A 27,925-nucleotide genomic window follows, 5' to 3' on the forward strand; every position below is an offset into this window, starting at 1 on the left:
TTTTTATTTTTATTCCTGAAATTTTCTTTTATTTCCTAATATTTTTCATGTACTTAATAGATTTTTCTCCTTATGAAGTCAAGTACATTGCAAGCTATGGAAGGCACAAATTGGGTATATGGAAATACAATCATAAGGTACATATATATGAATAATGCAGATTTTGGAAGGGCAATTTGAAATTGCAATGCTATGTTTTAATTGCATCCACATAAATCTCCAAAGGACAGAGTGCAGAGAGAATAACTAAAGTGCAAACATGAAGACATATTCCCAATTTGTAAACTGTTAGTTTCCACAAAGGAATTGTTATTATGGTCCATTCAAGCTTCGAAGCCCCTTCAATATTGTTACTGTTTGTTACAAAGTAAGGCAATGAAGTGGGGTAGAAAGAAATGGATTTATTCAGTTATTAATATTATAAAATTTTAACTGAAACGAGACCATACACTTGAAATAGTGGTACTAAAAGGGAAGTGAAGTGATGAAATGAGAATCCTAAACATGCACACTGTACTCTGGTTCTTTTCAATAAACTTTCCTCTTTAGTTACCAAGATTAAGACTCATCTTTCATTAGTCTTTGAAATATTACAGCTAATTCCTTTCAATGGACAGGTTGGCAATCATTTCCCGTTATATCCATGATACATATGCAGGTCTAATAACTTCTGCTCCCATGAAAACCTCAGTCTTTTAATGTCCTGGCCTGCTGTTTCATGAGTTGGTAGATTCCTTTCCAATAGTCCAATGACCCTCTGTGGTGCCACCAAATCTCCCTGAACACATTAACTGTGATGACATAGACCATATATATATTCGATGCCACTCCCCATGATCTTATTCTTTATTCACATTCACACAATACATCTTAAGATCCAGTGCCCTTGTTCATCCAGGGAACACAGATCTAAATGAACTTCATTAATGGGGTAGGCCCTTTCATTTTACTGTTCTCTTCTGCAGACCTTCAAGATGACACATGAAAGGACTGCGATGAAAGCATAACATCAACAGATTTCAAATCTCAGGATGAAAGTCATCAATAGTAATACAGCCTCTTTAAGAAATCTCAAATAGAATAAAACTTTCATAAACTGAAGAAGTTTTACTTTTCCACAATCTCCTTGCTTCACTGATACCTCTCATCACATTTTAAATGATTTTGATTTTCAATTACTGTGTAGAATTGGACATCTGCAGACTACAGGTTTAGTTCTCTCTAGCAGCAATTTCCTGATGGATGGCTGATTGTGCATTTCTAAGGTCTCTCTCCAGTATGAATACTTTGATGAATTCTGAAGTCAGGACACTGTCTAAAGGCCGTGCCAAATTCAATACATTATATAATGTCTCTCATCACCTCAAAGGTATGAATGTTTGAAAAAAGTTTTATTGCACACATTAGTGTGGTTTCTCTGCAGGATGTATATTCTGATGTCTCCTGAGGCTTGAGGACTGCTTAAAGGCTCTGCCACATTCATTACATTTGTAAGGTTTTTCTCAAGTATGGATTCTTTGGTGTTTCCTGAGGCCAGACCGATACCTAAAGGCCTTGCCACATCCCACACATTTGTATGGTTTCTCTCCAGTATGAATTGTTTTGTGATCCCAAAGGTGTGAGTGTTTGATAAAAGCTTTACCACATTCATTACACTTGTAAGGTTTCTTTCCAGTATGAATTCTTTCATGCTCCCAAAGATATGAACGTTTGATAAAAGCTTTGCCACACTCATTACACTTGTAAGGTTTCTCCCCAGTGTGAATTCTCTGATGTCCCAAAAGGTTTGATCTTCGGATAAAAGCCTTACCACATTGATTACATTTGTGTGGCTTTTCTCCAGAATGAATTCTCTCATGATCCAAAAGGTAAGAACGTTTGGTAAAAGCCTTACCACATTCATTACATTTGTAAGGTTTCTCCCCGGTATGAATTCTCTCATGATACCAGAGGTATGAACGTTTGGTAAAAGCTTTACCACATTCATTACATTTATAAGGTTTCTCTCCGGCATGAACTCTCTCATGACACAAAAGGTCTGAACATTTCATAAAAGCCTGACCACATTCATTATATATGCATGTTTTTTCTCCAGGATGAATTCTCTGATGTTTCACAAGGCTTGAACTATGGATACAAGCCTTGCCACACATATTACATGCACGTGACTTCTCTCCAGCATGTGTATTCTGATGCTTAGAGAGGTGTGAGACCTGCTTAAAGGCTTTGCTACATACCTTACATTTATAAGGTTTCTCTCCAGTGTGAATTCTTTGGTGGATCTTAAGGCCAGACCATTGCCTAAAGGCCTTGTCACATCCAACACATTTATATGGTTTCTCTCCAGTATGAATTCTCTTGTGATCTGAAAGGTATGAACGTGTGGTAAAAGCTTTACCACATTCATTACATTTGTAAGGCTTCTCACCAGTGTGAATTCTTCGGTGGACCTTAAGGCCAGATCGTAACCTAAAGGTCTTGTCACATTCATTACATTTGTAAGGTTTCTCTCCAGTGTGAATTCTCCAATGAATTACAAGGTTTGAATTTTGACTGTAGGCCTTGTCACATATCTTACATTTATATGGTTTCTCTCTGGTATGGATTTTTTCATGTCTTGTGAGGTTTGAGAAATGGTGAAAGATTTTGCCACACTCATTACATTTGTAAGGTCGCTGCTCTGAATGAATTCTCTGATGATTACTGAGGATTGAGTACTGGCTAAAAGCCTTCCCACATTCAACACATTGGTAAGGTTTGTCTCCAATGTAATTTGTATGCTGTTGTACAAGCAATGAACGATGTATGAAAACCTTTCCGTATTTATTGCACATGTTGGTTTTGACACTAGGAGGAAATCTGTGAAGTGGGAAAACCGCAAAATGGTTTTTGACAGACTTCTCAACTTGACTGTATTTATAAATTTTCTCTTCAGTTTGAAATCTCTGCATTTCAGCCATATGGGACTGAAATCCAAGTCTACTTTCAAAATGTCTGTCATTCTTATTCCCTGCATCACCTATGTTATTTTTCAGCTTTAATGAATTCCTTAAAAATGAATTCTCATGTTTGGAATATTGATGTGAACTTTTTCTAATAAAAACACTCTGCTTTAGAGGGAAATTATTAGAGGATCTGATATGCTGTTGATCTTTTCTACAAGTGAGACTTCTGTTTGGAGTCCTAGGTAATCTTTTGCAATTTCTTTTGCCATATCCCTGCTGACCTTCAAATTCATGCAGATCTTCCCAGACTTCCCTGAAGTCAAAATCCTCAATGCCGTGGCCTTCTTGGCTTTCCAATATCACTGGCTTATTAATGTCCTCTTTTGGTAATAATTCCTTGATGGTACATTTAGGAGAGAGATCTGAAAAATAAAAAAAGATGATAAGCTTCCTACTAATTAGAGTTAGAAGATGAGCCTAGTTTCAAATACCTTATAACCAAACTACTTACACGATGCTAACTTACATATGTCCTAAAAAAAAGGACTGTTTTCCCCCTGCCATCTCAAAGCACACATCAATTGGCAGCAGACATATGGATTTCTGATATTTGGACAGGAATATTTATCATGGTATATTTGCTGAATAATTGCTGTATATAAATAAAAACTAAGGCAGGGAAGCAGATGTGGCTCAACTGATAGAGCACCCGCCTACCACATGGGAGGTCCACGGTTCCAAACCCCAGGCCTCCTTGACCTGTGTGGAGCTGGCCCATGCACAGTGCTGATGCGCACAAGGAGTGCTATGCCATGCAGGGGGGTCCCCTGTGTAGGAGAGTCCCATGCACAAGGAGTGCGCCCCATAAGGAGAGTTGCCCAGCGTGAAAGAAAGTGCAGCCTGCCCAAGGACGGTGCCGCACGCATGGAGAGCTGACACAACAAGATGACACAGCAAAAAAGAAATACAGATTCCCAGTGCCTCTGATAAGGACAGAAGTGGTCACAGAAGAACATACAGCGAATGGACACAGAGAGCAGACACCAGGGGGGGGGGAGGGGGGAGAGGGGGAGAAAGAAAGAAGAAAAATTAAAAAATCTAAAGAAACAAAACGAAAAAAACTAAGGCACAGCACAATGTTGTGTACTGGTAAATAATAAGCAAAAAATATAATGAATAACAAATGGCAATTCAGAGTTGCAAAACTAAACATAATAGAAACATAACAAAAAACTTCATAAAAACCATTACAAAAAATAAAATATTTTTCTGAATAGCTGTTATAAAATTTATTTTATCTATGCAGTATAAGCTAATATGTTAATACATGTGTAAATCAGTGCCTTACAATTATATTCCACAGTGGATCCTGGAAATCCATCATCTGTAAGTCATAATAAAAACGAACAACACATTTTAATAATCAGAGCTAAATACAATAGATAAGTAACTACAATTATTCTAAATTTCAGCTTGTGGAATTCTAAGGCATTCTTCCTGAAGACTGAAAGAAAGCACTTATATTCCAGAAGGAGCACAAAATAGGAGAACTGGAAAATATGTTGAGAGTCACGGACTGCTGAATACAAATCTTCAATGCCAACTAAGTATTAGAAAGATTAAGAATATAAATGCATAAAAAATGTACCCCCTCCCCAAAGGAAAACCTAGTCTGTGACAATTCTTTTAATCAGGTGTGAAATATAATAAGTACAGGATTCAGTTCTCACCAATGTCTAGTCATATTTTCTAGAAATATATTCAGTAATAGAGCAATACAGGTATGTAATATGCTACCTTTTTTTGTTTTGTTTTTTTTGACAGGCTTTACACCAAATAGGATTTATCAAAGTTCCTGTGAAGGATACAAACCTGTAGCAGTTCTACAAATAGCAAGAATGTCTGGTTGAGAAGGGACATGTTTTATGTGTCCCAACCATCAATAATAAATATAATCTGTGTTAGGCCAGAGGGAAGACTTTCCTTTCTCTGTATGAAAATATTACAACCTTGTCATGGGAAGAGGCAATAAAAAAGTATGCAGCCAAAAATGTAGCAAAAAAATGAATTATGGTACTTTAGATACATTGTTATTTTTCTGTATTTTATAATTAACAGTACTGAAATATATACCAGAACATGATGAAAAGGGGAAATGTTAGATTGTATGCACAGTAAAAGAATTTTTAAAAAGTACAAAATCCATGGACCTACACTATAGGACCAGTGAACCCTAAGTTATATGATGGACTACAGTTAATAATAGAATGATAAAAATTTGATACAATCAACTGTAAGTAATTTTGGACACTAATGCAAGGTGTTAACAACAGGGTAGTATATGGGAATCCTATATTTTATTAATAATTGTTCTGTAAGCTCACATCTTCTCTAATAAAGAAAAAAATAACTTATGATAAAACTACAGTAATCTAAACAATGTGCTAGGTACTGGCTTGAGTAGAGATATATAGTAGATCGATGGAACAGAATTGAGAGTCAAATGGTCAATTCATTTTGACAAGGTACCAAGACCATTCATTGGGGAAAGAATAGTTTCTTCAAGTGCTATTGGGACACCTGGATATCCACATGCAAAGAATGTGCATCTTCAATATCTTCACACCGTATACAAAATTTAATTCAAAGAGGAAAAAGGACCTACATATAAGAGCTATAGCTATAAAATTATTAGAAGAAAACAGGAGTAAATTTTCATGACTTTGGGTTGAGCAATGGATTCTTAGATATGGCATCCATTACCAAGCAACAGAAGAAAATAGAGATAAATATCACTTCATCAAAATTAAAGAGCTTTTCTCAAAAGAAGTTTGCATTACAAAATTTACAAAGGTGGATGTTTAAAAAACAACTGTTGGAGAGTATACAAAGAAAGAGGAACTACAGTGCATTGCTGGTGGGAATGTAAAATGGTGCAGCTGCTCTGGAAAGCAATAAAGTAGTTCCTCATAAAATTAAAGATAGAATTAGCATTTGACACCATCAAATCCACTTCTAGGTATACACCCAAAGAGAAAACAAGGTCTCTAGCAGATACTTCAACATCAATTTTTATCGCAGCATTATTCACAATGGACAAAAGGTGGAAAGAACTTAAGTATGCATTAACAAATAGATAAACAAAACGTGGTACACACACACAATGGAATATTATTGGGCCATATGAAAGGAGTTCTGAGATGTGCAGCAACATGCAAGAACCTTGAAAACATGCTCAGCAAAATAAGCAAGACTCGTAAGGACAGATATTGTATCATGTCAATACCGATGTCTAGAATTAGTAAATTTGCAGAGTCAGAATTAGATTAGAGTGTGCTAAGGGAAGGAGACAGTGAGTGGATATTTGGTGGATATGGAGTGTATGTTAAAAATAAATAAAAACATTTGTTCATAAAAGCAGACCATGAAGAAAGTGAAAAGACAACTCATAGAATGGGAGAAAATATATGTAAATTATGTATCTGGTGAGGGACTTGTACCTAGTTCATACAAAACTTTTAAAACTGAAGAAACGGAAAAGCAAACAACCTAATTAGAAAGTGGGCAAAGGATCTGGACTCGTTACCAAGAACAACATACAAATGGTCTCTAGGCACACGAAAAGAAGTTTGTGAAACAAACGAACAAAAAACATAAAAACAAAAAGTTCATCATTAGTCATCAGTTAAGGGCAAATCAAAACTATAATAAAATACCACTTCACATGTACTAGGATGGCTAGAATCAAAGGTCAGGCACTAATACGTGTTGGTGAGGATGTAGAGATATTGGAACTGTGACAAATTAAATTGTGTACTCCAGTTTGGACCTGTTCTTGGTCTCATTCCACATTCTGGTGGGCGTGGACGCATTGTAAACTGAATCACTTGAAGATGTTACTTCAGCTAATGTGTGGCCCAACTGTACCATGCTAGGCTTTAATTGTGATTAATGGAGTCCTTAGGAGAAAAGGACATGTGAAGAAGTCAACAGAACATGAAAGAGAAAGAAGGCATTGCCACATGCATTACCACATGACAGAAAAGCCGAGGAACCTCAAAGATTGCCAACCAGCCAGAAAATACCAACCCTGGGAGGAAGCAAGCCTTTTAACCTCTGAAACCTTGAGCCATTAAATTCCTGTTGTTGCAGAGTGGTTGTAACTCCGTGGTTAAGTGCTTCCCATGTATGAGGTCTGGGGTTGCATCAGCTTGTCGCATCTGCCCATTGTACCAGGTTGCTGTCTTCTTTAGGAGGCACTGGGAATTGAACCAGGGACCTCCCATGTGGTAGGCAGGAGCTCAGTCGCTTGAGTCACATCTGCTTCCCTGTTGGCTTTCATAAAGGCTATTTATTTGGGGTAGAAGGTTACAGTCACAAGGCCATAAAAAATAAGTTACTTCCCTCACCAAAGTCTGTTGCCATGTGTTGGAGCAATGCCAGTCTCTGCGAGGGTCCAGCCTTACTCTTCTCTTAAAACTCCACGGTCCCAGTTTCTTCCCCTCTCAGTTGTAGGCGGGCATAAGGCTTGTCTCTCTCCCCAGGGTCATTTCTTTCTAGGCTCAGCTGCAGCTGCAGGCAGTCAGGCTCTTCTCTCTTCCTGGGGCCTCCGGACTATGGAGCTATCTCTCTTCCTCTGTGTTCTTCTCTGTGGGAGTCTGTTTTCACCACCTGACCAAGGGGTCTGGGACTCAGTGCTGAGTTGCACTCTAATGACATGGCTGAATCAAAGCCCTAATCTTAACATAATTTAATCAGATGACTCAGCTGAATCTAAAACAACCAAGAGAGAGAAGTGGACATGGCTCAACTGATAGAGCGTCCGTCTACCATATGGAGGGTCCAGTGTTCTATACCCAGGGCCTCCTAACCCGTGCGTTGAGCTGGCCCATGCACAGTGCTGCCGCGCGCAAGGAGTGCCATGCCACGCCACACAGGAACGCCCCCGCATAGGGGTGCCCCACACGCAAGGAGTGCGCCCCATAAGGAGAGCCACCCTGCTTGAAAAAAGCACAGCCTGCCCAGGAGTGGCACTGCACACACAGAAAGCTGACACAGCAAGATGACGCAACAAAAGAGACACAGATTCCCGGTGCTGCCGGATAATGCAAGCAGATGCAGAAGAATACACAGCGAATGGACACACAGAGCAGACAACAGAGGGGAAGGGGAGAGAAATAAATAAAATAAATCTTTGAAAAAATATGTGTGTGTGTATATATATACACATATATTTAAATAAATAAATAAATAAATAAAACAACCAAAGGATTATCACACCCAGAGGAACAGGCCAGGTTATAAACATAACGAATGCTTTTTGGAATTCATAAATAATAACAAATTGCCACAGTATGAAAAACTACTAGAGTATACATTTTAAATTAGTGAACCACTACTAATCTAGCATGACATGTGTTTAAAGTCCAGATGCTAAATTATGACACTTGTCACTTCTGAAATCAACACAACTTAATCTCATTTAGACAAGGCTGAGGATCCCAAGTGACTAACAAGGGAAAACACAAAGATACCCAAGGGGCACATTTAACTTTTGGAAGAAGTTATCCTCACCCAGGGAGACCAGGTTCCTGTAGTTCTCCATCATCACCTCCCTGTACAAAGCCCTCTGCTCAGGGTCCAGGCATTTCCACTCCTCCTGAGAGAATTCTATGGCCACATCACGGAATGTCAGCAGTCCCTGAAATGAAAAAAGTCATTCACTAAGTGGCTATGGGGAGAGTTCTTACCCGCCCATAATAGGAAAGGAGAGGAAATGGATGTGGCTCAAGCAGATGAGTGCCCGCGCCCACATGGGATGTCCTGGGTTTCGTTGCTGGTGCCTCCTAAAGAAAAACAAACATAATGAGCAGAAGAGCCAAGCAGTCGAGGGAACCACCTTAGGGGAGTGGGGAAAAAAAGGAAAGGAGAGGTGTTAAGGACCAACTCAACTGATATGAGTGAGTTAACAGAACAATATAAATTAATTTTGGGCAAGTTACATATCCTAATTTTGTTTCATCATACTTTTCCATCCAAGGATATGAAATACACACTAAATCACTATGGATTTCAAATTTATGTGGATGAAGAAAGAAAAATATTCAACCCAGGGTCATCTATATGGAAGTGTTAGACATGACGTTGTACACACCAAATCAGAGTCAATTTTTAGCTAAGCTACAGCAGGAGTTAAATCTTCAGGGATGACAAAGTCTGCAGTGGTTTAACAAGGTCAGAATCTAAAACTTCTTGAGACAGCAAGAGCAAAGACTAACAGTATTCCAACACTATGTACTAAACATTAAGTTCTTTACTTGAGTAAACTATTACAATGACAATAAGTTATTATACAAAGACCAAATTCTATATTACAGAGGAGACAACTGTGTCACAAACATGTAGGGAATTTGCCTCAGATTAAATAACCATTAAATGGGAGAGACAGCACCTGATCTCAGGAAGTTGGGCATCAGAACTGAACCTAAAGGATTAATTAAATAATACTTACATCATTAAAACTACATTGACATGGGGTTTCCTAACTGATATTACGAGTCACTAGTTCAAGGTTATCTACAGGGAACTGGATAAAAGACCATTACATATGTGCACACACACATGCAAACACATTATGAAATACAATTCTTACTAGTATAAACACACAATAATGTAGAAAACCTTTAATCCATGGAAAACATTTTAGATACATTTTCAAATGTTAATATAAATTTATTCAAGAAATGACAATATTTGTTTTGTACTCACCATAGGCTCCTAGACATGCACATATGCCTTCATATGCACAATTAAGTGCAATAAAAGTAGTAGTATCTGAATGACAGATTTTCTTGGATGAAATTTTATGATCTATCCTTTTATATGCATATCCACTTCCTGTATTTTTGGTAAATTGAACATGCATAAATTGTTCTTAACTGACATGAGGTGGTCAATATTATTCTAGATAACCTAATGAAAAAGAAACAATGGTGAAACCAGAATTTAGCAGCACCCTCTCTAATGGATAGATAGAATTCTCTGCTCCAATGTCTTCAGGAATTACAGCCATTTTTACCTAAAGCACCTGCTGCAGTAAAAGTCCCTACATGAATACCATGGATGATGTGCTAAGAATGATTTAAAGAACCTCTATTAGAAATTATATGGATTCCACATTTTCAAACCAATTATGGAATAAAATGCCCTCTCTATCACTGCTTTCTGTTTCTGAAGTTTTCACTCTATCCCAAACCAATACTATTTGAGCCAGAAACACAATGATTCACTGGTTTAGCTTCAAATACATTATAAAATAAGGGAGAGCAGTTACTGCCTTATCACTTTTCTTTTACAGAATTCTCCAGTGTCCTGCACATTAATTGAGAACATTAAGGAAATACAGTTGCATTCATCTTGGTCAATAGAGAGCTGAAAGGGCCTCTAGATGATCAATCCTAAAGAATCCCTGCTACTCACCTTCTCTGGCAACACAGGACACTCTCCCATATCCAAGTCATCACAGGGAAGCCTTCCCATGAAGATCCCCTGGGTAAGTACAAATGAAAGGGTTAGGGAGGATATTCTGCAGTATCAGCAAGTCAGAGATAATCAGCAAGTCCAAAAAACAGCATTTCAAGAAGGAAAGACAAAATAATCAACCAAGAATATGCATTTTACCTGGGAAAGAGACATTCCTGACACTTCTTTCTCAGGCAAGCTCTCTAGGCTTCTTTTTCAGGCAAGATCAGTCTTGAGAAGTCAATCCTGAGTGTTGAAAATATGCTGATTAAGCTTAGATTCAACATACCCCATTCCTGTGCCACAAGAACACACACAGGAAGGACTTCCACATGGGTAAAAAGGACATTCATCTGTTGTCCATTAGGAGAGAGATTCAGGGACAATACACTCCTTCATGGAGACCAGCAGTGAGTTTTCCACATTTTGTTCAGAATGTCCTCCCCTCCTGCTGAAATCTATAAACTTTGTTACACAAGTGGGGATTTGCTCTAGACAGGAGATAGATTAAAAAATAATAACATGATGTCCATATAGCCAAGAAGAGTCTTTTAATCAACTGTGCAACATGCTACTGATATGAAAATTAAGATGATGAGGGAGGATTGCTAGACTGGATTCACAAGAGGAGGTCATGGGTGATACTGACAACAAAAGTTCTATCAGTAGAATGGATGTGAAAACCCAAAGGAGTGACAACTGGAGGCAAGGACTGAAGTCAGAGAATATGAACAAGCTGCTGGCTTATTTGGCTGGAAAATGGAAAATAGAGAAAGGAAACTTACTAAATGGGTAAAAGGGAATATGTAATTAATAGATGCCCTTTTTAAGATACAAGAATATACTGAGTAAAAGAGAGTGTACTAGATCAAATGCTTTGGGTTTTCTTTCCTCTATTAGAAAAGTTGTGTGTTTACAGAATAATCATACACAAAATTCAGGATCCCCACACACTACCACACTACTACCAATTTGCATTGGTGTGGAATATTTGTTACAACTGATGACTGCACTTTTAAAAAATCGTATTATTAAAGTACATGGTTTAACCTAGGGTTCACTGCATAGTATAGTTCCATGGATTTTTTTAAAAACCATATTATACAATCTAACATTTTCCATTTAATTGTATTCAGATATATATAAGTGTTATTGTGTTCACAGTATTGTGGTACCATCACCACCATCCATTACCAAAACATTTCCATCATTCAAAATAGGAATCCTGTACATTTTAACTATCAACTTCTCATTCACTATCTTCACCCCATCCCCTGGTAACCTATATTCTAGATCCTAAATCTAGGAGTTTGCTTGTTCTTACTGCTTCAAATCAGTGAGATCATACAATATTTGATCTTTTGCATCTGCTTATTTCATTCAACATGACTTCTTCCAGGTGCTCCATGTTGATGCTTCTATGACTTCACTGCATTTAAACCTGAATACTATTCCACTGTATGTATATAGCACATTTTATTTATCCATTCGTTGGTTGAAGGATATGGGTTGCTTCCATTTTTGGAAATTATGAATAATGCGACTATGAAGATTGGTGTGCTTTCGATTTTTGTAGGTGCAAACCCAGCAATGGGAATGCCAGGTCATTTGGTCGTTCTTTATTTAGTTTTCTGTGGAATCACCAAACTTTTCCAGGACAGTTGCACCCTCTTACATTGCTTACATTGCTACCAGAATGAATAAGTATTTCTCTGCATCTTCTCCAATACTTGGTTCCACAAAGTACATTATCATGAAGGTAAAACGAATGGAGAAGCTACACAATGGGGAAAATATTTGGAAATCTCATCTACAATAAAGGTTTAATATCCAGAATAAAGAAGTCCTTCAGCAAAAAAACAACCAAATTAAAAAATGGCCTAAAGACTTCAACAGACAGTTTTCTAAAGAGGAAACAGAAATGGCTAAATACACATGAAAAAATGTTCACCATCACTAGCTTTATGGAAAATACATCAGAACTACAATGTGATACATGTGATACCATTTCACACCTTACAGAATGGCCATTATTTAAAAAACAGGAAACTACAAGTGCTGGAGAGTTTGTGGAGACATAGGAACACTCCTTCACTGTTGCTGGGAATGGAGAATGGTGCAGCCTCTGTGGAAGACAGTTTGGTGGTACCTCAAAAGAAGCTGAATATAAAACTGTCCTATGGAGGGCGGGGCAAGATGGTGGTTGAGTGAGCGCACCTGATATTCTCTCCTGCAAAGAAGCAGCTGGGCAGCGTTGGAAATTCTTTGGGACCAGGCTGTTTCAGGATTTTGCAGGGCAGGAGGTGTCTGGACATCGATTTGGTGGGAAGGTAACAGAGAAAATTCGTGTCTAAGATAAAATTGAGGCTCTATTACACAGAGGTGGGGGCTGTGCACAGGATGCTCCCTCCTGGGGTGGGCGGAGCCGCGGCACCGGTGCTGCGGAGGCAATTTCTGGAGGCTCTGTGGTACTGGGGAATTCATAAGCCCTGAGCAGGTTATTGGGGAGCTAACAGGGCAGGAGGCCTTCACAGACCGATTTGGGGAGACAAACGGAAGTTTTATTGCGAAGCGGGGAATTTTTGATTGCGGACACAAATAATAGCGCTTCTGGCTAGAGCCCCGCCCCCCAAGGCCGGATGCCGATCTGCAGCGGCCTTAAACTGCTCGCAATAAAGAGACGTCACCAGGAGGCTGTTTCAGGGACTGGCAGGGTGGGAGACGTCTGGAAGCTGATTAGGGAAATATTTGGCGAAGTGTGGGAATTTTGATTTCGGACTGATATCGGCGTTTCTGGCTGGAGCCCCTCCCCCTGGGCCTGGCTACTGATCTGCAGCATCATTAAATTGGCTGCAGTGTAGAGCGCCCCCGCGCCCCTGTTTCAGGGGCTTACAGGGCGGGAGGTGTCCTGAAGTCGAATTGGTGATACAGCCACAGAAGAGACCCGAGAGGGTGAATCACGGGGTTCTGACACATAGGTCAGAGTTTGCAGATGTGACCTCTCCCATAGGGCTGGCACCTAGCTGCGGGGATCCCTGAAGGCTGTGCTGCACTGCGGTGCTCCCAGGCTCCCTGTTAACCAGATTTGAGGTTGCCAGGTCTGAGTCCCCTAAACCCTGGTGGCCCACACCCCAGAGACTCACACCTCTTGAGTCTGCAATATCACAGACTTTCCATCCCTGAATCCATCACGCCTTGAGGTCCATCTGAGGTCCTTGAATGTCCTAGCCCTCAACGTTTGTGGTTTTTCTTTTTTGTTTTGTTTTATTTTTATTTTTATTTTTTATTGTCCTGATTGCTAACATTGCATTATCTCCTAGTCTTTTCTCCCATCGTATCCCCCAAAGTCTTTTTTTTTTTTTCTCTCTGGTCCCGCATTTTCTCTTATTTTATTTTATCTTAATTATACAATAGGTGCTGCAGGGAACACCGCACATTTGCTGGGTTTCCTCATCCTCCATTGCCTCATTTCTGTGTGAATTGATTTTGGCTACCTACACTATCCCCTTTCCCCTACATCGTGATATCCTCCATCATCTACTGTCTCTCCTATATTCCACCTCCCTTTCTTTGATCCTGAAAGTGTCTAACTCTTAATTTCTAATACCTTTGTTTTGTTTTCTGTCTTATATCCACTCTTGAAACTATTGCCTTTCTTTTCTCTTTCCCTCTCTCATGAAAACACGAGCTTTTTAATTCATACCATATTCCTCCCATATTCAGTCGACTACCTCGTTATAGGTACTCTACCTACTGCTATAACTCTACACAACTTACATGAATCTAACATACAGCCTCCCAGATCTCATATTGTTGCTCTGTTAACATTTATTACCAATACTACTTTACACATTTTCCTTGCTTACACAATTGCCTTTCCCTGGCCCTAACACTTTCCTTCAAAGTGAACTCAGCCAGGAATAAGAAATTAGAATAAGAAGAACAAAGTGACAAAGAGAAGATATAACACTTATGCAAAAACAACAGCTAATTAATTCCCAAGACTAGACAAAGAAGCTAAGGAATTGATTAAACCTGTCAAGATAAAATGATGATCAGACAGCAACAAAAATCTACAAACCAAACCAGTAATCAGGAAAACATGGCTGAATCCAATGAAAAACTAAAAACCAGGAAGGGGAGCAGAACTTCGCACAAGTAATTAAAGATCTCAGAACATATATCACAGACAAATTTAATGAAGTAAAGGAAGCGGTTAACAATATGAAGACAACACTTGGAGGGGAAATTGCAGACATACGCAAAAAGATAACAGATATGATGGGAATGAACACCACAGTTCAAGAAATCAAAAATACACTCGCAGCAAATAGCAGCAGATTAGAAGAGGCAGAGCAGAGAATTAGCAATGTGGAGGACAGTACATTGGAAATCAAACAGATAGTAGAAGTGATTGGTAAAAATATAGAAAAAAATCCAGCCAGGACTTAGGGACCTGAATGACAATGCAAAACGCACAAACATACATATTATAGGCATCCCAGAAGGAGAAGAGAAGGGAAAGGGGTCAGAAGGAGTATTGCAGGAAATAATGGCTGAAAACTTCGCAAATCTACTGAAAGAAACAGATGTACATATCCAAGAAGCAAAGCGCACCCCAATCATCATAAACCCCAAGAGGCACACCCCAAGACATATACCTGTCAAATTATCCAATGCCCAAGACAAAGAGAAAATTCTAAAAGCAGCAAGAGAGAAGAAAACCATCACAGACAAGGGAAGCTCCATAAGATTAAGTGCTGATTTCTCATCTGAAACCATGGAGGCAAGAAGGCAGTGGTATGATATAGTCAAGGTACTAAAAGAAAAAAATTTCCAACCAAGAATACTCTATCCAGCTAAACTAGCATTCAAATATGATGGAGAGTTCAAAATATTCATAGATAAACAGAAATTGAAAGAGTATGCCAACAAGAAACCTCCCCTTCAAGAAATTCTAAAGGGAGTTCTGCAGGAAGAAAGGAAAAAACAGGACAGGCAGAATTGGAAGAGAGTGTAAGCGCAACAAAAAAGACAGAGAAGAAAAAAAACCAAAAAAACAAAATATGACAAACACAACTCCAATCAAAATATGGCTAACATATACACAAAGAACTACACAAGACTGTTCAAGGAAATCTAAGAAGACCTAAAAAAATGGAAGAATATTCCCTGTTCATGGATAGGAAGACTAAATATTATTAAGATGTCTATCCTACCAAAACTGATCTACACATTCAATGCAATCCCAATAAAAATCAACACAGCCTTCTTTAAGACACTAGAAAAATTAACTATGAAATTTATTTGGAAAGGAAAGAGGCCCCGAATAGCTAAAGATATTGAAAAAGAAAATGAAATTGGAGGGATCTCACTACCTGACGTCAAAACATACTACAAAGCTACAGTAGTGAAAACAGCATGGTACTGGCACAAGGAAAGACACACAGACCAAAGGAATCGAATTGAAAATTCTGATATAGAACCTCATATATATAGCCATATAATAGTCAATAAAGCAACCAAACCCTCTCAACTGGGAGAGAATGGCCTATTCAACAAATGGTGCCTGGAGAACTGGATATCCATATGTAGAAGAATGAAAGAGGATTACCATCTCACACCTTATACAAAGATCAACTCAAGATGGATCAAAGACCTAAATATAAAAGCCAAGACCATAAAGACCTTGGAAAGCAGTGTAGGGAAACATCTACAAAACCTTGTAATAGGAAATGGCTTCATGAACATCACACCAAAAGCACGAGCAGCAAAAGAACAGATAAATGGGATTTCCTCAAAATTAAAGCCTTCTGCACTTCAAAGGAGTTTGGCAAGAGAGTAAAAAGGGAACCTACACAATGGGAGAAAATATTTGGCAAACATATATCCGATAAGAGACTTATAACTTGCATATATAAAGAAATCATATATCTTGAAAATAAAAAGATAAACAACCCATTTAAAAAATGGGAAAAAGATTTAAACAGACACTTCTCCAAAGAAGAAATACAAATGGCTAAATAGCACATGAAAAAAAATGCTCCAAATCTTTAGCTATCAGGGAAATGCAAATCAAAACTACAATGAGATACCATCTTACTCCCATAAGATTGGCAGTTATGAAAAAAACCAGAAGAATACAAATGCTGGAGAGGATATGAAGAAATGGGAACACTCATCCACTGCTGGTGGGAATGCAGAAGGATCCAACCATTCTGGAGGACAGTTTGGCAGTTTCTCAAAAAACTAACCATAGATTTGCCATATGACCCAGCAATACCACTGCTGGGTATATACCCAGCGGAACTGAAGGCAGGGACACAAACCGATATATGCACACCAATGTTCATAGCAGCATTGTTCACTATCGCCAAAAGTTGGAATCGACCCAAATGCAAACACACGTGATAACATGGATGAATCTTGAGAACCTTACGTTGAGTGAAGCAACCCAGGCATTGAAGGATAAATACTTCATGACCTCAATGATATGAAATAAGCAAGCTGCCTCAGAGAGCTAGAGACTGGAAGATAGGCTTACAGGAAATCGGGGGGTAGAGGAAGGATGTAAGCTGACATCTACATGGGCAAAATCTATGATAAGCTGGCGGTAAGTATGTGCACAAGGAAGAGATAAAATGGGGACATAGGGTTACCTTTGGGTGGGGCTATGCGGGTTTGAGGGGGGCTAGGGATGGGCGGATGGGTAATATTGCCCAAGAAATTTGGGGGAGGGAGGGGCAACATATGAACATAGGAGATTGTCAGGTGTTGGTTGAAAGTAAAATGCTGAGAAAACCTTTTCAAAATATAATTAGGAAAGTTACCTGTTTAAGGTACTCAAAGGGGATAATCATCTGATGCAGGACAGACTCCTAGGGAATATCTGAATGCTCATTTTGCCAGAGTGGGTTATACCATTGGGTAGAGACCCATATAATGAGAGTGAACGTAGACCCACATCCTGGGGAGGACTAATGCCATCAAATAGAGGGAATTGTATCTCTCAAGAGAAAGGGTGGCTCCCAGGGCATTAGGGCAGTTGAGCAAGTTAAGCCCTCAACACTGTTGCAAGTATCACTGAACATGGCTCCTCAAGAAATGAAGACTGACTGTCACTGTGGGGCCCAAGGGGAGGGGAAAATAGATATTGATAGATGGAACCAAAGTAAATGTGAGGGCAAAAGAAGTGTTTCACAAAAGTACACAAGGATGGATATAAAACATGTAATATTACACCAAAAACATATAGGGGACAACAGACTAATAATGTAAACCATAATGTAAAACATAGGATAACAAAAATATTTAGAAAACTGTATAGCCTAAAGTATGAAACACAATGTAAACACAAATGTTACCTTATTTGAAAGCTATTGTCTCAATATCTGTACATCAGTTTCAGTAAATATGATATGAACAAGTTAAAAGATTATCGCTGTGGAAGGGAAAAGGTGTTATAATGGATATGTGGGAGTACTGTATATTGTATAGATGAATTACTGTGATTTAGGGCTCTTGTGAAGAGAAGCTCAATAATTAGGAAAAAAGAAAAGAAAAAGATAGGATGTAGAATTTTTCCAAATCAATATGTATTCTATATCTAACCTTTAAACTCATCGCTATATTCCATTTTACTAGTAAGGGAACCTGACATTATATTGGGCTTCACTTTTCAGGAAGTTTTGGATCACAGAGTGGTTCGACAATGGCAGCGGAGGAATCCTGGTATGGGATTTTATTGACAGGCAATATATGGTTGACAGGGAGTTATACAGGGCATGTGTCCAGGGTGCATGGAAATGTTTGGATATACTCATAGTGGAAACAATTAAAAACAACAGCTGGCGGGGTACTGGGTTCCTGGCCGGGGGGGGGGGGCTCTGTCGTGGTCCCTAGGGGAGCAGCGGCAGTCCCCTGGGTGCAACGGCAAGGACCAGGAAGGAATGAAGGTCCAATAGTGAGCCCCTGATACTAATGACTATGCTTGTGAGCCTATACACCGGAAATAAGAACAAGGCCTAGTAGCAGCACTGTGCCTAAGAGTTCCCTCCTGACAGCCTCCGTGTTACTCAAATGTGGCCAGTCTCGAAGCCAAACTCAGCATGTAAATGCAATGCCTTCCCCCCAGCGTGGGACATGACACCCGGGGATGAGCCTCCCTGGCACCGAGGGATCACTACCAAGTACCAGCTGATAACGTAACTAGAAAATGACCTTGAATTAAAGGTTTAACATGGACCAGCAGAATATCCCTGTCTACATATAATAACAGGAGTTAAAAATGCTGTTTGACCTAAAGTAAGGGGGAAATGGAAAGGACAAATCAGTTCATATGGCTATGAGTCTCTAAAAAAGAGTTTGGAGGTTGTCAGAAGGATTGCCCTTATGCACACCTGAGCAGAGTCTCAGAGACAGATAAAGTAGATACAACCCCAGGTATTGGTCCTTTTGAGGGCTAAAAGGACCCACAGGTTCTATAGTCATGGCAGATGGGGTTCACTGCCATGTTAGTTGGCCCTTCTTTGGAGCTGGTGTTTGTGCATGATGGAGCTGGACTCAGATGGGATCTCTTTTCACAAGCCTTTCATGCTACTTTACTGGAATTGTAGTTGGTGCTGGGGTTTAAGATATATCTAGGGGATTTGAATCTCTGGACTGACAATATGATAGCCAGGCCCTGAGCCTCAACAGACTTCAGCTCCTACACTCTGATTTATTGGACTTACCCCACTCAGCTAACATGGAGTTGAAGAATGTCAACCACCACACCATGGAGCCTAGAGTGCTTACAACTGAAAGCAGGAGGATTGCATTCAGTATCCATGTGGAATCTAAACCCCCTCTTGACATAGATGTGGAATGGACACAACCAAGCCAAGGTCCACAGAAAGGAGGAATACAGTAAGGATTAGAGTGGACTTAATGATATCCTATTCATGAACTATTGTGGTTAATAATCGAGAAAATGTGGCATTGGTGTGAAAAAAGTGGCCATGGTGGCTGCTGGGTGCGGGGAATGGGAGGAGAGATGAGATGTGGAGGCATTTTTGGGACTTGGAGTTGTCCTAGGTGGTGCTCCAGGGACAACTGCCGGACATTGTATGTCTTCCCATGGCCCACTGGATGGAACGTGGGAGAGTGTGGGCTATGGTGTGGACCACAGGCCATGGGGTACAGCGATGCCCAGAGATGTACTCATGAGATGCAATGGATGTGTCATGATGATGGGGGACAGTGTTACTGTGGGAGGAGTGGTGGGGTGGGGGCGGTGGGGGTGAATGTGGACCTCATATTTTTTTAATGTAATATTTTTTTAAAAATGAATAAACTGAGGAGAATTTGGGGGAAAAAACAATGTAAACTATAATCCATGCTTAGTGGCAATGCTCTAAAATGTATTCATCAATTGTAACAAATATACCACAGTAACGAAAAAAACAAACAAACAAAAAAAACTGTCCTATGATCCAGCAACCCTGTTACTAGGAATATATTCAGAAAAACTGAAAGCAAAGGCATAAATTGACATTACACACTGATGGTCACAGCAGGATTATTCACAATTGCTAAAATATGGAACCAGCCCAAGGATCCATCAACTGATGAACAGGTAAACAAAACATGGTATATACCTACAGTGGAATACTATTCAGCTGTTAGAAGAAATGAAATCGGAATGTACTGACAACATGGATGAACCGAGGACACTATGTTGAATGCAATAAGCCAGACACAAAAGGACAAATGTTGCATGGTCTCACTAATAAGAACTAAATAGTATGAGCAAACTCATGGAGATAAACTAGTGTATAGGTTACTAGGAGATAGAATGTGGGTTGAGAATGGGAGGTGAGGCTTAATGTATGTAGAATTTTTAATACAGTTTATCATAAATGTGAGGAAATGCATAGAGTTGATGGCAACACATTATAGTGACTATAACTAACACTGCTGATTTATAAATGTGATTGTGGCCAAAAGGGGTAGTCTGTGGATGTAAATTTCAATTGAAAGGAAGCTAGAGAATAATCTAGGGACTGTATAACAGTGCTTTCAGTGGTGGATGAAGATTTTTGTTAATAGTATAAATATAAGAAAGTTCTTTTTTTACAATATTCAGAGTATGTTGAGCTCCTCTGATCTCACCCAGCTCTTGGTTCCCAGCACTGCCTGGCCCAACCAGGGGATTCAGGATTATTTGTCAGAAACAAGTGTGGAGGGAAGCAGATGTGGCTCAAGTTAACTGAGCTTCCACCGACCACATGGGAGGTCCCAGGTTCGGTTCCCAGTGCCTCTAAAAGAAGTTGAGGAGAAACAGAGAGCACTCAACAGACAGAGCAGACAGCTAGTGCAAACAACCGGGGCGGGGGGGGGGGGGGGGGAGAGGGGGGAATAAAATAAATCTTAAAAAACAAAAGCAAAACAGCAAGTGTGGGGCATTTTAGCTAGAATTGCCATCTTATAGTAATTCCCACCAGATGACAAACACAAAGAGAAAGAAGGTCCCACCCAGATGTTCTCTAGGCCTTTTAAGAAAACATGGAGTTGTTCCTTTGGCCACAAAAAGGCCTATCTACAAGAAAAGTGATATAAGCATCAAGGGAATGGCACTGTTCACAAAGGAAGGCCCCACAAATGTGACCACAGCAAAGACAGAAGTCTACAGTGCTACCCAGCAGGCTGCTGGTGTTGCTGGAAGCAAACAAGATTCCTGCCAAGAGGATGAATGAAGGCATTGGGCATAGGAAGCCCTCAGAGCCCAGAGAAATTCCTGAACCACATGAAGGAAAATGATCAGTAAAAGGAAGTCACAAAGTTACCTGGGGTTCAAATGAAGCACCAGCCTGCACCACCCAGAGGAGCACATGTTGTGAGAACCAGCGGAGAGGATCCTGAGCTTTGCACCCTACTCCCTATGACTTCATAGCATAATTAACATTAAAAAAAAAATTAAGGGAAGCAGATGTAGCTCAAGTAATTCGGCTCCCATCTACCATATAGGAGGTCCAGGGTTCGATGCCCAGAGCCTCCTAGTGAAGGCAAGCTGGCCTTCGTGGAGTGCTGGCATAGCAAGATGATGCAACAAGAGACAGAGAGGAGAGATAATAAGAGACGCAGTAGATCAGGGAGCTGAGGTGGCACAAGAGAATGATCACCTCTCTCCCACTCTGGAAGGTTCCAGGATTGGTTCCTGGAGCTACCTAATGAGAATACAAGCAGACACAGAAGAACACACAGTGAATGGACAATGGGGGGGGGGGGGCGGGGGCGGGGAGGAGATAAATAATTAAACCTTTAAAAAAAAATTAAGACTTCTGGATCTTTCAAGGAAGTGTGGGATGACTGTGGATTCCTTCACTGACAATGCTCAGTGGGAAACCCAGTGCTGATAAATAATAATCCGCTGGCTGCCAACACCTCCAGGTTCTGAGGAGCAGTGTCCCCCAAGCCCTGGGGTCCTGGGTAACTCTACTGCACTTCTCCATGCCTTAATTTTCTCATCTGTAAAATGGGGACAATAATACCTCCCTGAGATGGGTGCTCAGAGAACCTAGTGACATACTGCAGGGAACGCCCTAAGATGGGGTTGTCTCAGGGATGGGTGGGGAGGATGGCATTTTACAGAGATGGTTTAAGTCACAGCCTGGCACCTGGTTTCCTGTAAAGGATCAGCTGGTAATATTTTAGGTATTGAGGGCCAGTCCACTGCCGATGAAACTAGTTAACTCTGATGCTGTAGCACAAACGCTCCCAGAGGTGATAAGAAAATAAACGGTTTCTTTACAAAACCAGAACTAGGGCCCTTGTGCAACTCTTTCGCCAATCCCAGGTTCAAGTGATGGCTCACAAGGTCCTTCGAGGATCTGCCTGCCCTCAGATGCTTCTTCACCTTCATCTCCTAACATCCACAGCTCACTTCCTGGCTCTGCCACCCGGGCTCTCCTGCTCTTCCCTGACCACAGGCTAAATGTTCTGGCGTCAGGACCTCTGCAATAGGCTCCTCTGCCTGGAATACAAGGGGTCCGCTCCCTCCCCCCACTTCTCTGCCCAAATGTCACCTTTTCATAAGGCCTTCCCTGCTCATTCTACCTAAAACTGTAACCCCCTCCCTGGTCCTCCCCTTCTCCCTTTCTTGTTTCCTTCCTCTCCACGGAACTTCACACCATCTACCTGCCTCTATGTTGGATTTGTTTCTTGTCTGTGAATGTGAGCTCCACCAGAGCAGAGACTTGTGAAGGTTTGTTTACTACTGTCTGGTTTGTTCACTGCTGTGCCCTAATCACACAGACCAGTACCCAGCACTGCATAGATTTCAATACTTGTTGAGGGAAGCGGATTTGGCTCAACAGAGAGAGCGTCTGCCTACCACATGGGAGGTCCAGGGTTCAAACCCAGGGCCTCCTGACCTGTGTGATGAGCTGGCCCACGCCAGTGCTGACGCATGCAAGGAGTGCCGTGCCACTTGAGTGTCCCCCGTACAGGGGAGCCCCACATGCAAGGAGTGTGCCCTCTAAGGAGAGCTACCCAGCACGAAAAAAGTGCAGCCTGCCCAGGAATGGTGCCACACACACAGGGAACTGACACAGAAAGATGACACAACAAAAAAGAGACACAGATTCCCGGTGTCACCGACAAGAATACAAGTGGACACAGAAGAACACACAGCAAATGGACACAGAGAACAGATAACTGGGGAGGGGGGGGGAGAGAAATAAATAAAAAATCTTAAAAAAAAAGTATTTGTTGAATGAGCAGTTCACTTTCACTGTCCTCAATGCAGCAAAATTAAATGTAAGATGATGGGTGTGGGGAAGGGGAGGAAGAGAAGAGATGTGGAGGCATTCTCGGGACTTGGAGTTGTCCTGGGTGGTGCCCCAGCGACAATTGCCGGATGTTGTATGTCCTCCCATGGCCCACTGGATGGAACAAGGGAAAGTGTGGGCTATGGTGTGGAACACGAGACATGGGGTGCAGCGATGCCCGGAGATGTACTCACCAGACGCAATGGATGTGACATGATGATGGGGGAGAGTGTTATTGGGGATGGAGTGGTGTGGTGGGGGTGGTGGGGGCGAATGGAGACCTCATATTTTTTAATGTAATATCTTTTTAAAAAAATGAATAAATTGAGTAGAATTTGGGGGAAAAAAAAGAAAATGACAGCGTCAAAAAAAAATTAAATGTAAGAAAGAAAAAAACAAAAATTTTAAAAAAAATGTAATAAAGGAATCAACAAAATGAAAGATAAATTGGCAAAGTAAAAAAAAAAAAAAAGGGCACATGCCCCCATCCTCTATCTCCCACCACTTTCTCCTCAATCTCCACTCCCAATCACAGTGATTGTGGGAAGCAGAATAATATATACACACACACACACCCACAAGACATCCACAAGCCAATCCTGGAACTACTGATTATGCTCTTTACAAAGCAAAAGGGACACTGCAGATGTGATCAAGGGACAGGACGTTGAGAGGAGATTATCTAGAAGGACAAGATCTGATCCATGGATCCTTAAAATCAGAGAACCTTTCCTGGTTGTGGTCAGAGGGAGAGGCGACTACGGAAGAAAAATCAGAGAGATAGAACGACACTGGCTCTGCAGATAGAGGAAGCCAAGGAATACAGAAAGCCTCTAGAAGGAAAAGGCAAGGAACAGGTTCTCTCCTAGAGCTTTCAGAAAGGAATACGTTCTGCTGACACCTTGATTTTAGCCTGACTAGCCGCGTGTCAGACTACTGAGTTACAAAACAATAAGATAATAAATTTGTGTTGTTTTAGGTCATTAAGTTTCTTGCAATTTGTATCTGCAGCAACAGAAAAGACAGTGACCATTTAGATGGAATGTATGGTTTATGAATAAGTCTCAATAAAATTGATATTAAATAAATTAGAGAATGAAAAAAAGAAAGAAAAATTTAGGGAAGCAGATGTGGCTCAAGCAGTTGGGCTCCTGCCTACAACATGGAAGGACCCAGGTTCAGTTCCCAGGGTCTCCTAAAAAAAAAAAGGCTGAGCAGACACAGAGAGCAGACAGCAAGTACAAACAATGAAGGGCGGGGAGCGGTGTGAATAATAAATTAAATCTAAAAAAAAAAAAAATAAGCACATTTAAAAAAAATTAGTAACCAAAGATAAGCCTGTTGTTACCTCAGAATTTCGCTGGCAGCCTCAGCTCTATGACCTCTTGGGATGGGTCACTCTTTGCTCTGGGGAACCTCATGGGCACAGTAGGATGTTGAGCAGCATCCCTGCCTGCTACCCACTAGATGCCAGCAGCACCCCCAGCCCCACTTGTGACAACTAAAAAGGTCTCCAGATATTCCCCAATGTCCCCGTTGGGGCAAAATCATCCCGGGTTGAGAACCCTGCCCTTACATGTCCAGCTCCTCTCCCTGGAAGGCTCCTAACACCAAGAGAGGCCATCCCTGGTTGCCCTCCTGAAATGGCCCCTCCCCATATCACCCTCTACTTGCTGTGCCCTCTGCCCAATGAGCCTCATGGCTCCTTTCCTTGCCTCCAGGGGCCTCGTTCAAGTGTCACCTCAGCAAGGCTTCCAGTGACAGTTTCTGTTGAATTCCAAAAGATTATGTACTTACACTAATCTATTCCTGTGGGGGTGATACCTGTTGATGGCACTAGATTCCCTTTAGATCAATGGAGATCACTTTTGATTGGACTGTGTTAGAAAGGCCTGACTCAGGGTGAGTCTCCGCCCTCCTGCTGGGTCTCAGAAGCTAGCAGTATTTGATCCTGCCATGTGAGAGGACTCCAGGTCTGCCCACAGCTGCAGAAGAGAGGAAGCCCTATGCCTTCTTGCCCACAGCTAAGCTTCAGGAGTCAGGACATTCTGGAGGGAAGGCAGAGACCTGGGCAGAGATGCCCACCATCTTGCTTCACAAGTGGCAACACGCCTGCCTCATCAGTAGTTGTTGACCTTTTGTGAGAAAGCCTCTCTGCTGATGCCTTGATTTGGACATTCCACGGCCACAGAATTGTACACTTTTACCCCAAATAAAAGCCCCATTATAAAAGCCAACCCATTTCTGGTACCTTGCATAGGCAGCCAGTTGGCAAACTAAAACACCTCCCCTAACCACTTGTTTTGAAATCAAACCTCCCATTCCTCTTAATTCTTTATGTTTCTCCATAGTACTGATCCCCATGTCACACACTATCTAATTTACTTATTGTTTTGCTTCTTGTCTATCTCCCATCGGTACGATAATAAGCTCCATGAGGCCAGGACACATTGTCCTTCTTCCCTGCTGTCCAACTGTGCTGAGGGCAGTGCCCAGCAGAGGCCCCAGATGTTTCCTGATCCACTGTCACAACATACTCTTTGTTTCCTGCCCACCACATCTCATACAAATATATTTAGCTCTGTTGACTTGATTCACACCTGTCTTCTGCAGAGCAACTGATGTCACTGCTATTGCCCCAGCACCATACCTGGTGCATGGCAGGAGTTTACTGAAAAACTGAATCGTACACCTGCCATGCCAACTAGATAACTGTCCCCATTTGATAGAAGAGGAACCCAAGGCTTAGCTACCTTGCCCATGTCCACCAGCAAGAAGTCAAAGACCAAAACTGACTTCCTTTCTCTTCACAGGCGGCCAGCTCAGTCCCTGGGCACCTCACTGCTCCCTCCTGGGCCCTGACTAATCTTGCAGCTCGAGGACTGCAGAGGAAAACAACTCTTAGAGCACGGGGGAAGGGGATACAGAGGAATACAAATAGAAAGAGGACTACTTCAGACCCTGACAGTTGTAACTAGCAATCTCACCAGGATCTTCCCCCTCTCCCCTCACCTGGCTACCAGGCTCCAGAGGGGTTCCTAACTGGGGAGCTCCTTATCTCCCTCCTCCTCTCTCCTGGTCCTTACAGCAGCCAGGTGGCCTAATTACAGCAAAAGAAAACATCAGGTAGTCCTCACGATGACCTCAGTTAATTCCTCACTCATTTCTATGGAAACAAACAGTCCTGAGTGCAACCTCTGCAAATCCCTCACTCATTCCTTGCTATCTTCCCGGGCTTTTACCTCCAACCCACCCTAGCCCATAAAAGCTGGCTCTCTTTTGTTTCCGGGAAGTTGAGTTTTACTCTCTCCCCCCTGCTATAACAGCCACTGAATAAACTCATCCTTGCCTGCTTAACGGTCCTGTGCCATTTTTCCTTTGACAAAGGGGAGCCTGTCTGAATCAGAGCCATGTGCCCAGAACCTGGGACCTGGGCCCAGCTTTGGCGGATCTCCCAGTGCAACCTCCTCGGTTTTCTGGACGGGGAAACTGAGGACGAGAGGGAGGATGGGGCGCCTTCACTAACCCTCTCCCCCCCCCCCCCCCCAACAAATACAGGTGATACTGACTGGGCCCTTACATCAGGCCAGACGCTGAGTTTTACTTGTTTTAACACAATCAGTCCTCACAACCACCCACCGAGGCCAAGGAGGACAGTTATTAGCCCACATTTTATATTAAACAGAGGCTCTGAGCCGTGGAGTAACTCGCCCAGGGTCACACAGCCGTGGGATGTGGCGCCGGGACGGGCAACAGGTCCACCAGGAAGCCCTCAGCCCGCTCAGGGCCTCGGGACGGGCTCAGGGCCCCCATCCCCTACAACCCACTCGGGAGGAAAAGGGGAGCCCGCTCAGGCAGCTGCCCACTCCCCGGGGGGACGTGGACAGGACGGAGGGGGAAGGGGAGCTGCTACACCGCACTCCGCCCCAACACTGGCTGGTTCCCCTGAGGGTGTTGTTTCCGCGCCTCCTCCTCTTGGGGGCCTGCGCCGCACCTGGAGCGAAGGGCAGGAATGGCGAAGGCGGCCCAGGCCGGGGGTCTCCCCACAGCGCGGCGGCCCCGCGGCTGAAACCAGGAGGAGCAAAGGCGCCAGGTGCCGCGAGGCCGGCGGCTCCTCCCCCGCCAGGGCCAACCTGGGGGCCTCCGCCGGGCGCGCCGCCACCCCCGTCCCAACCTCCACCCCGGCACAGGCCGTGAAGCCCGGGGCTTCCGCGCGCACTCGGCAGGCTCCGGACCCTCCACGCTCGCCCTCGGTCCCGCCCTCTGTTGTGCTGTCGCCCAATCCAGGGCGCCGTCTCATCGGATCTGAGGAACAAGAGGGATGAGAACTGGACGCTGATTGGCCGCTACCCTTCCGCCACTCCCGACCAACGACGAACGTCCACCGCGCGGGCCGCCGGGGCCTCTTCCGGAACCCCCCCCCCCCCGCCCCGTAGCCTCCCGACCTGCACATCCTGGTTGCGGAGCACTGGCAAGGGACACAGCGCGGCGATGCTGTTGGCCGCGGCCATGTTGTCTCGGTCTCTACGGGTCGCACCGCCATCAGCGTCGTCCTACTGCGGGGCGGGGAGCGAAGAAGAGAGCGAGGGCACGCCGGGCCCTTTAAGGGACTGCTGCGCCGCCATTGGCTGCTCTATGCCACGCCCACCT

The 27,925-nt window shown here is 42.3% G+C and overlaps 1 protein-coding gene across 9 annotated transcripts; it reads right to left on the reverse strand.

Moving 5' to 3' along the window:
* On the reverse strand, positions 1–27,925 carry LOC101445018 (zinc finger protein 677-like). Of its 9 annotated transcripts, XM_071209640.1 has the most exons (7): positions 27,270–27,477; positions 12,684–12,816; positions 10,626–10,712; positions 10,425–10,493; positions 8,520–8,646; positions 4,294–4,329; positions 1–3,367 (listed from the first exon to the last, which is right to left on the reverse strand). In XM_071209640.1, exons 3-7 carry the CDS (start codon positions 10,638–10,640, stop codon positions 1,503–1,505), a joined length of 2,112 nt encoding a protein of 703 aa, XP_071065741.1. In that variant the 5' UTR covers positions 10,641–10,712; positions 12,684–12,816; positions 27,270–27,477; the 3' UTR covers positions 1–1,502. The 9 variants fall into 9 exon arrangements, with proteins under 9 accessions (XP_071065741.1, XP_071065740.1, XP_071065744.1 ...); XM_071209639.1 differs by lacking the exons at positions 12,684–12,816; positions 27,270–27,477 and adding an exon at positions 27,721–27,924; XM_071209643.1 differs by lacking the exon at positions 4,294–4,329 and having other exon boundaries at positions 27,270–27,515.

Source organism: Dasypus novemcinctus, chromosome 18, assembly GCF_030445035.2.
Source record: "Dasypus novemcinctus isolate mDasNov1 chromosome 18, mDasNov1.1.hap2, whole genome shotgun sequence".
Lineage (NCBI taxonomy): Eukaryota > Metazoa > Chordata > Mammalia > Cingulata > Dasypodidae > Dasypus > Dasypus novemcinctus.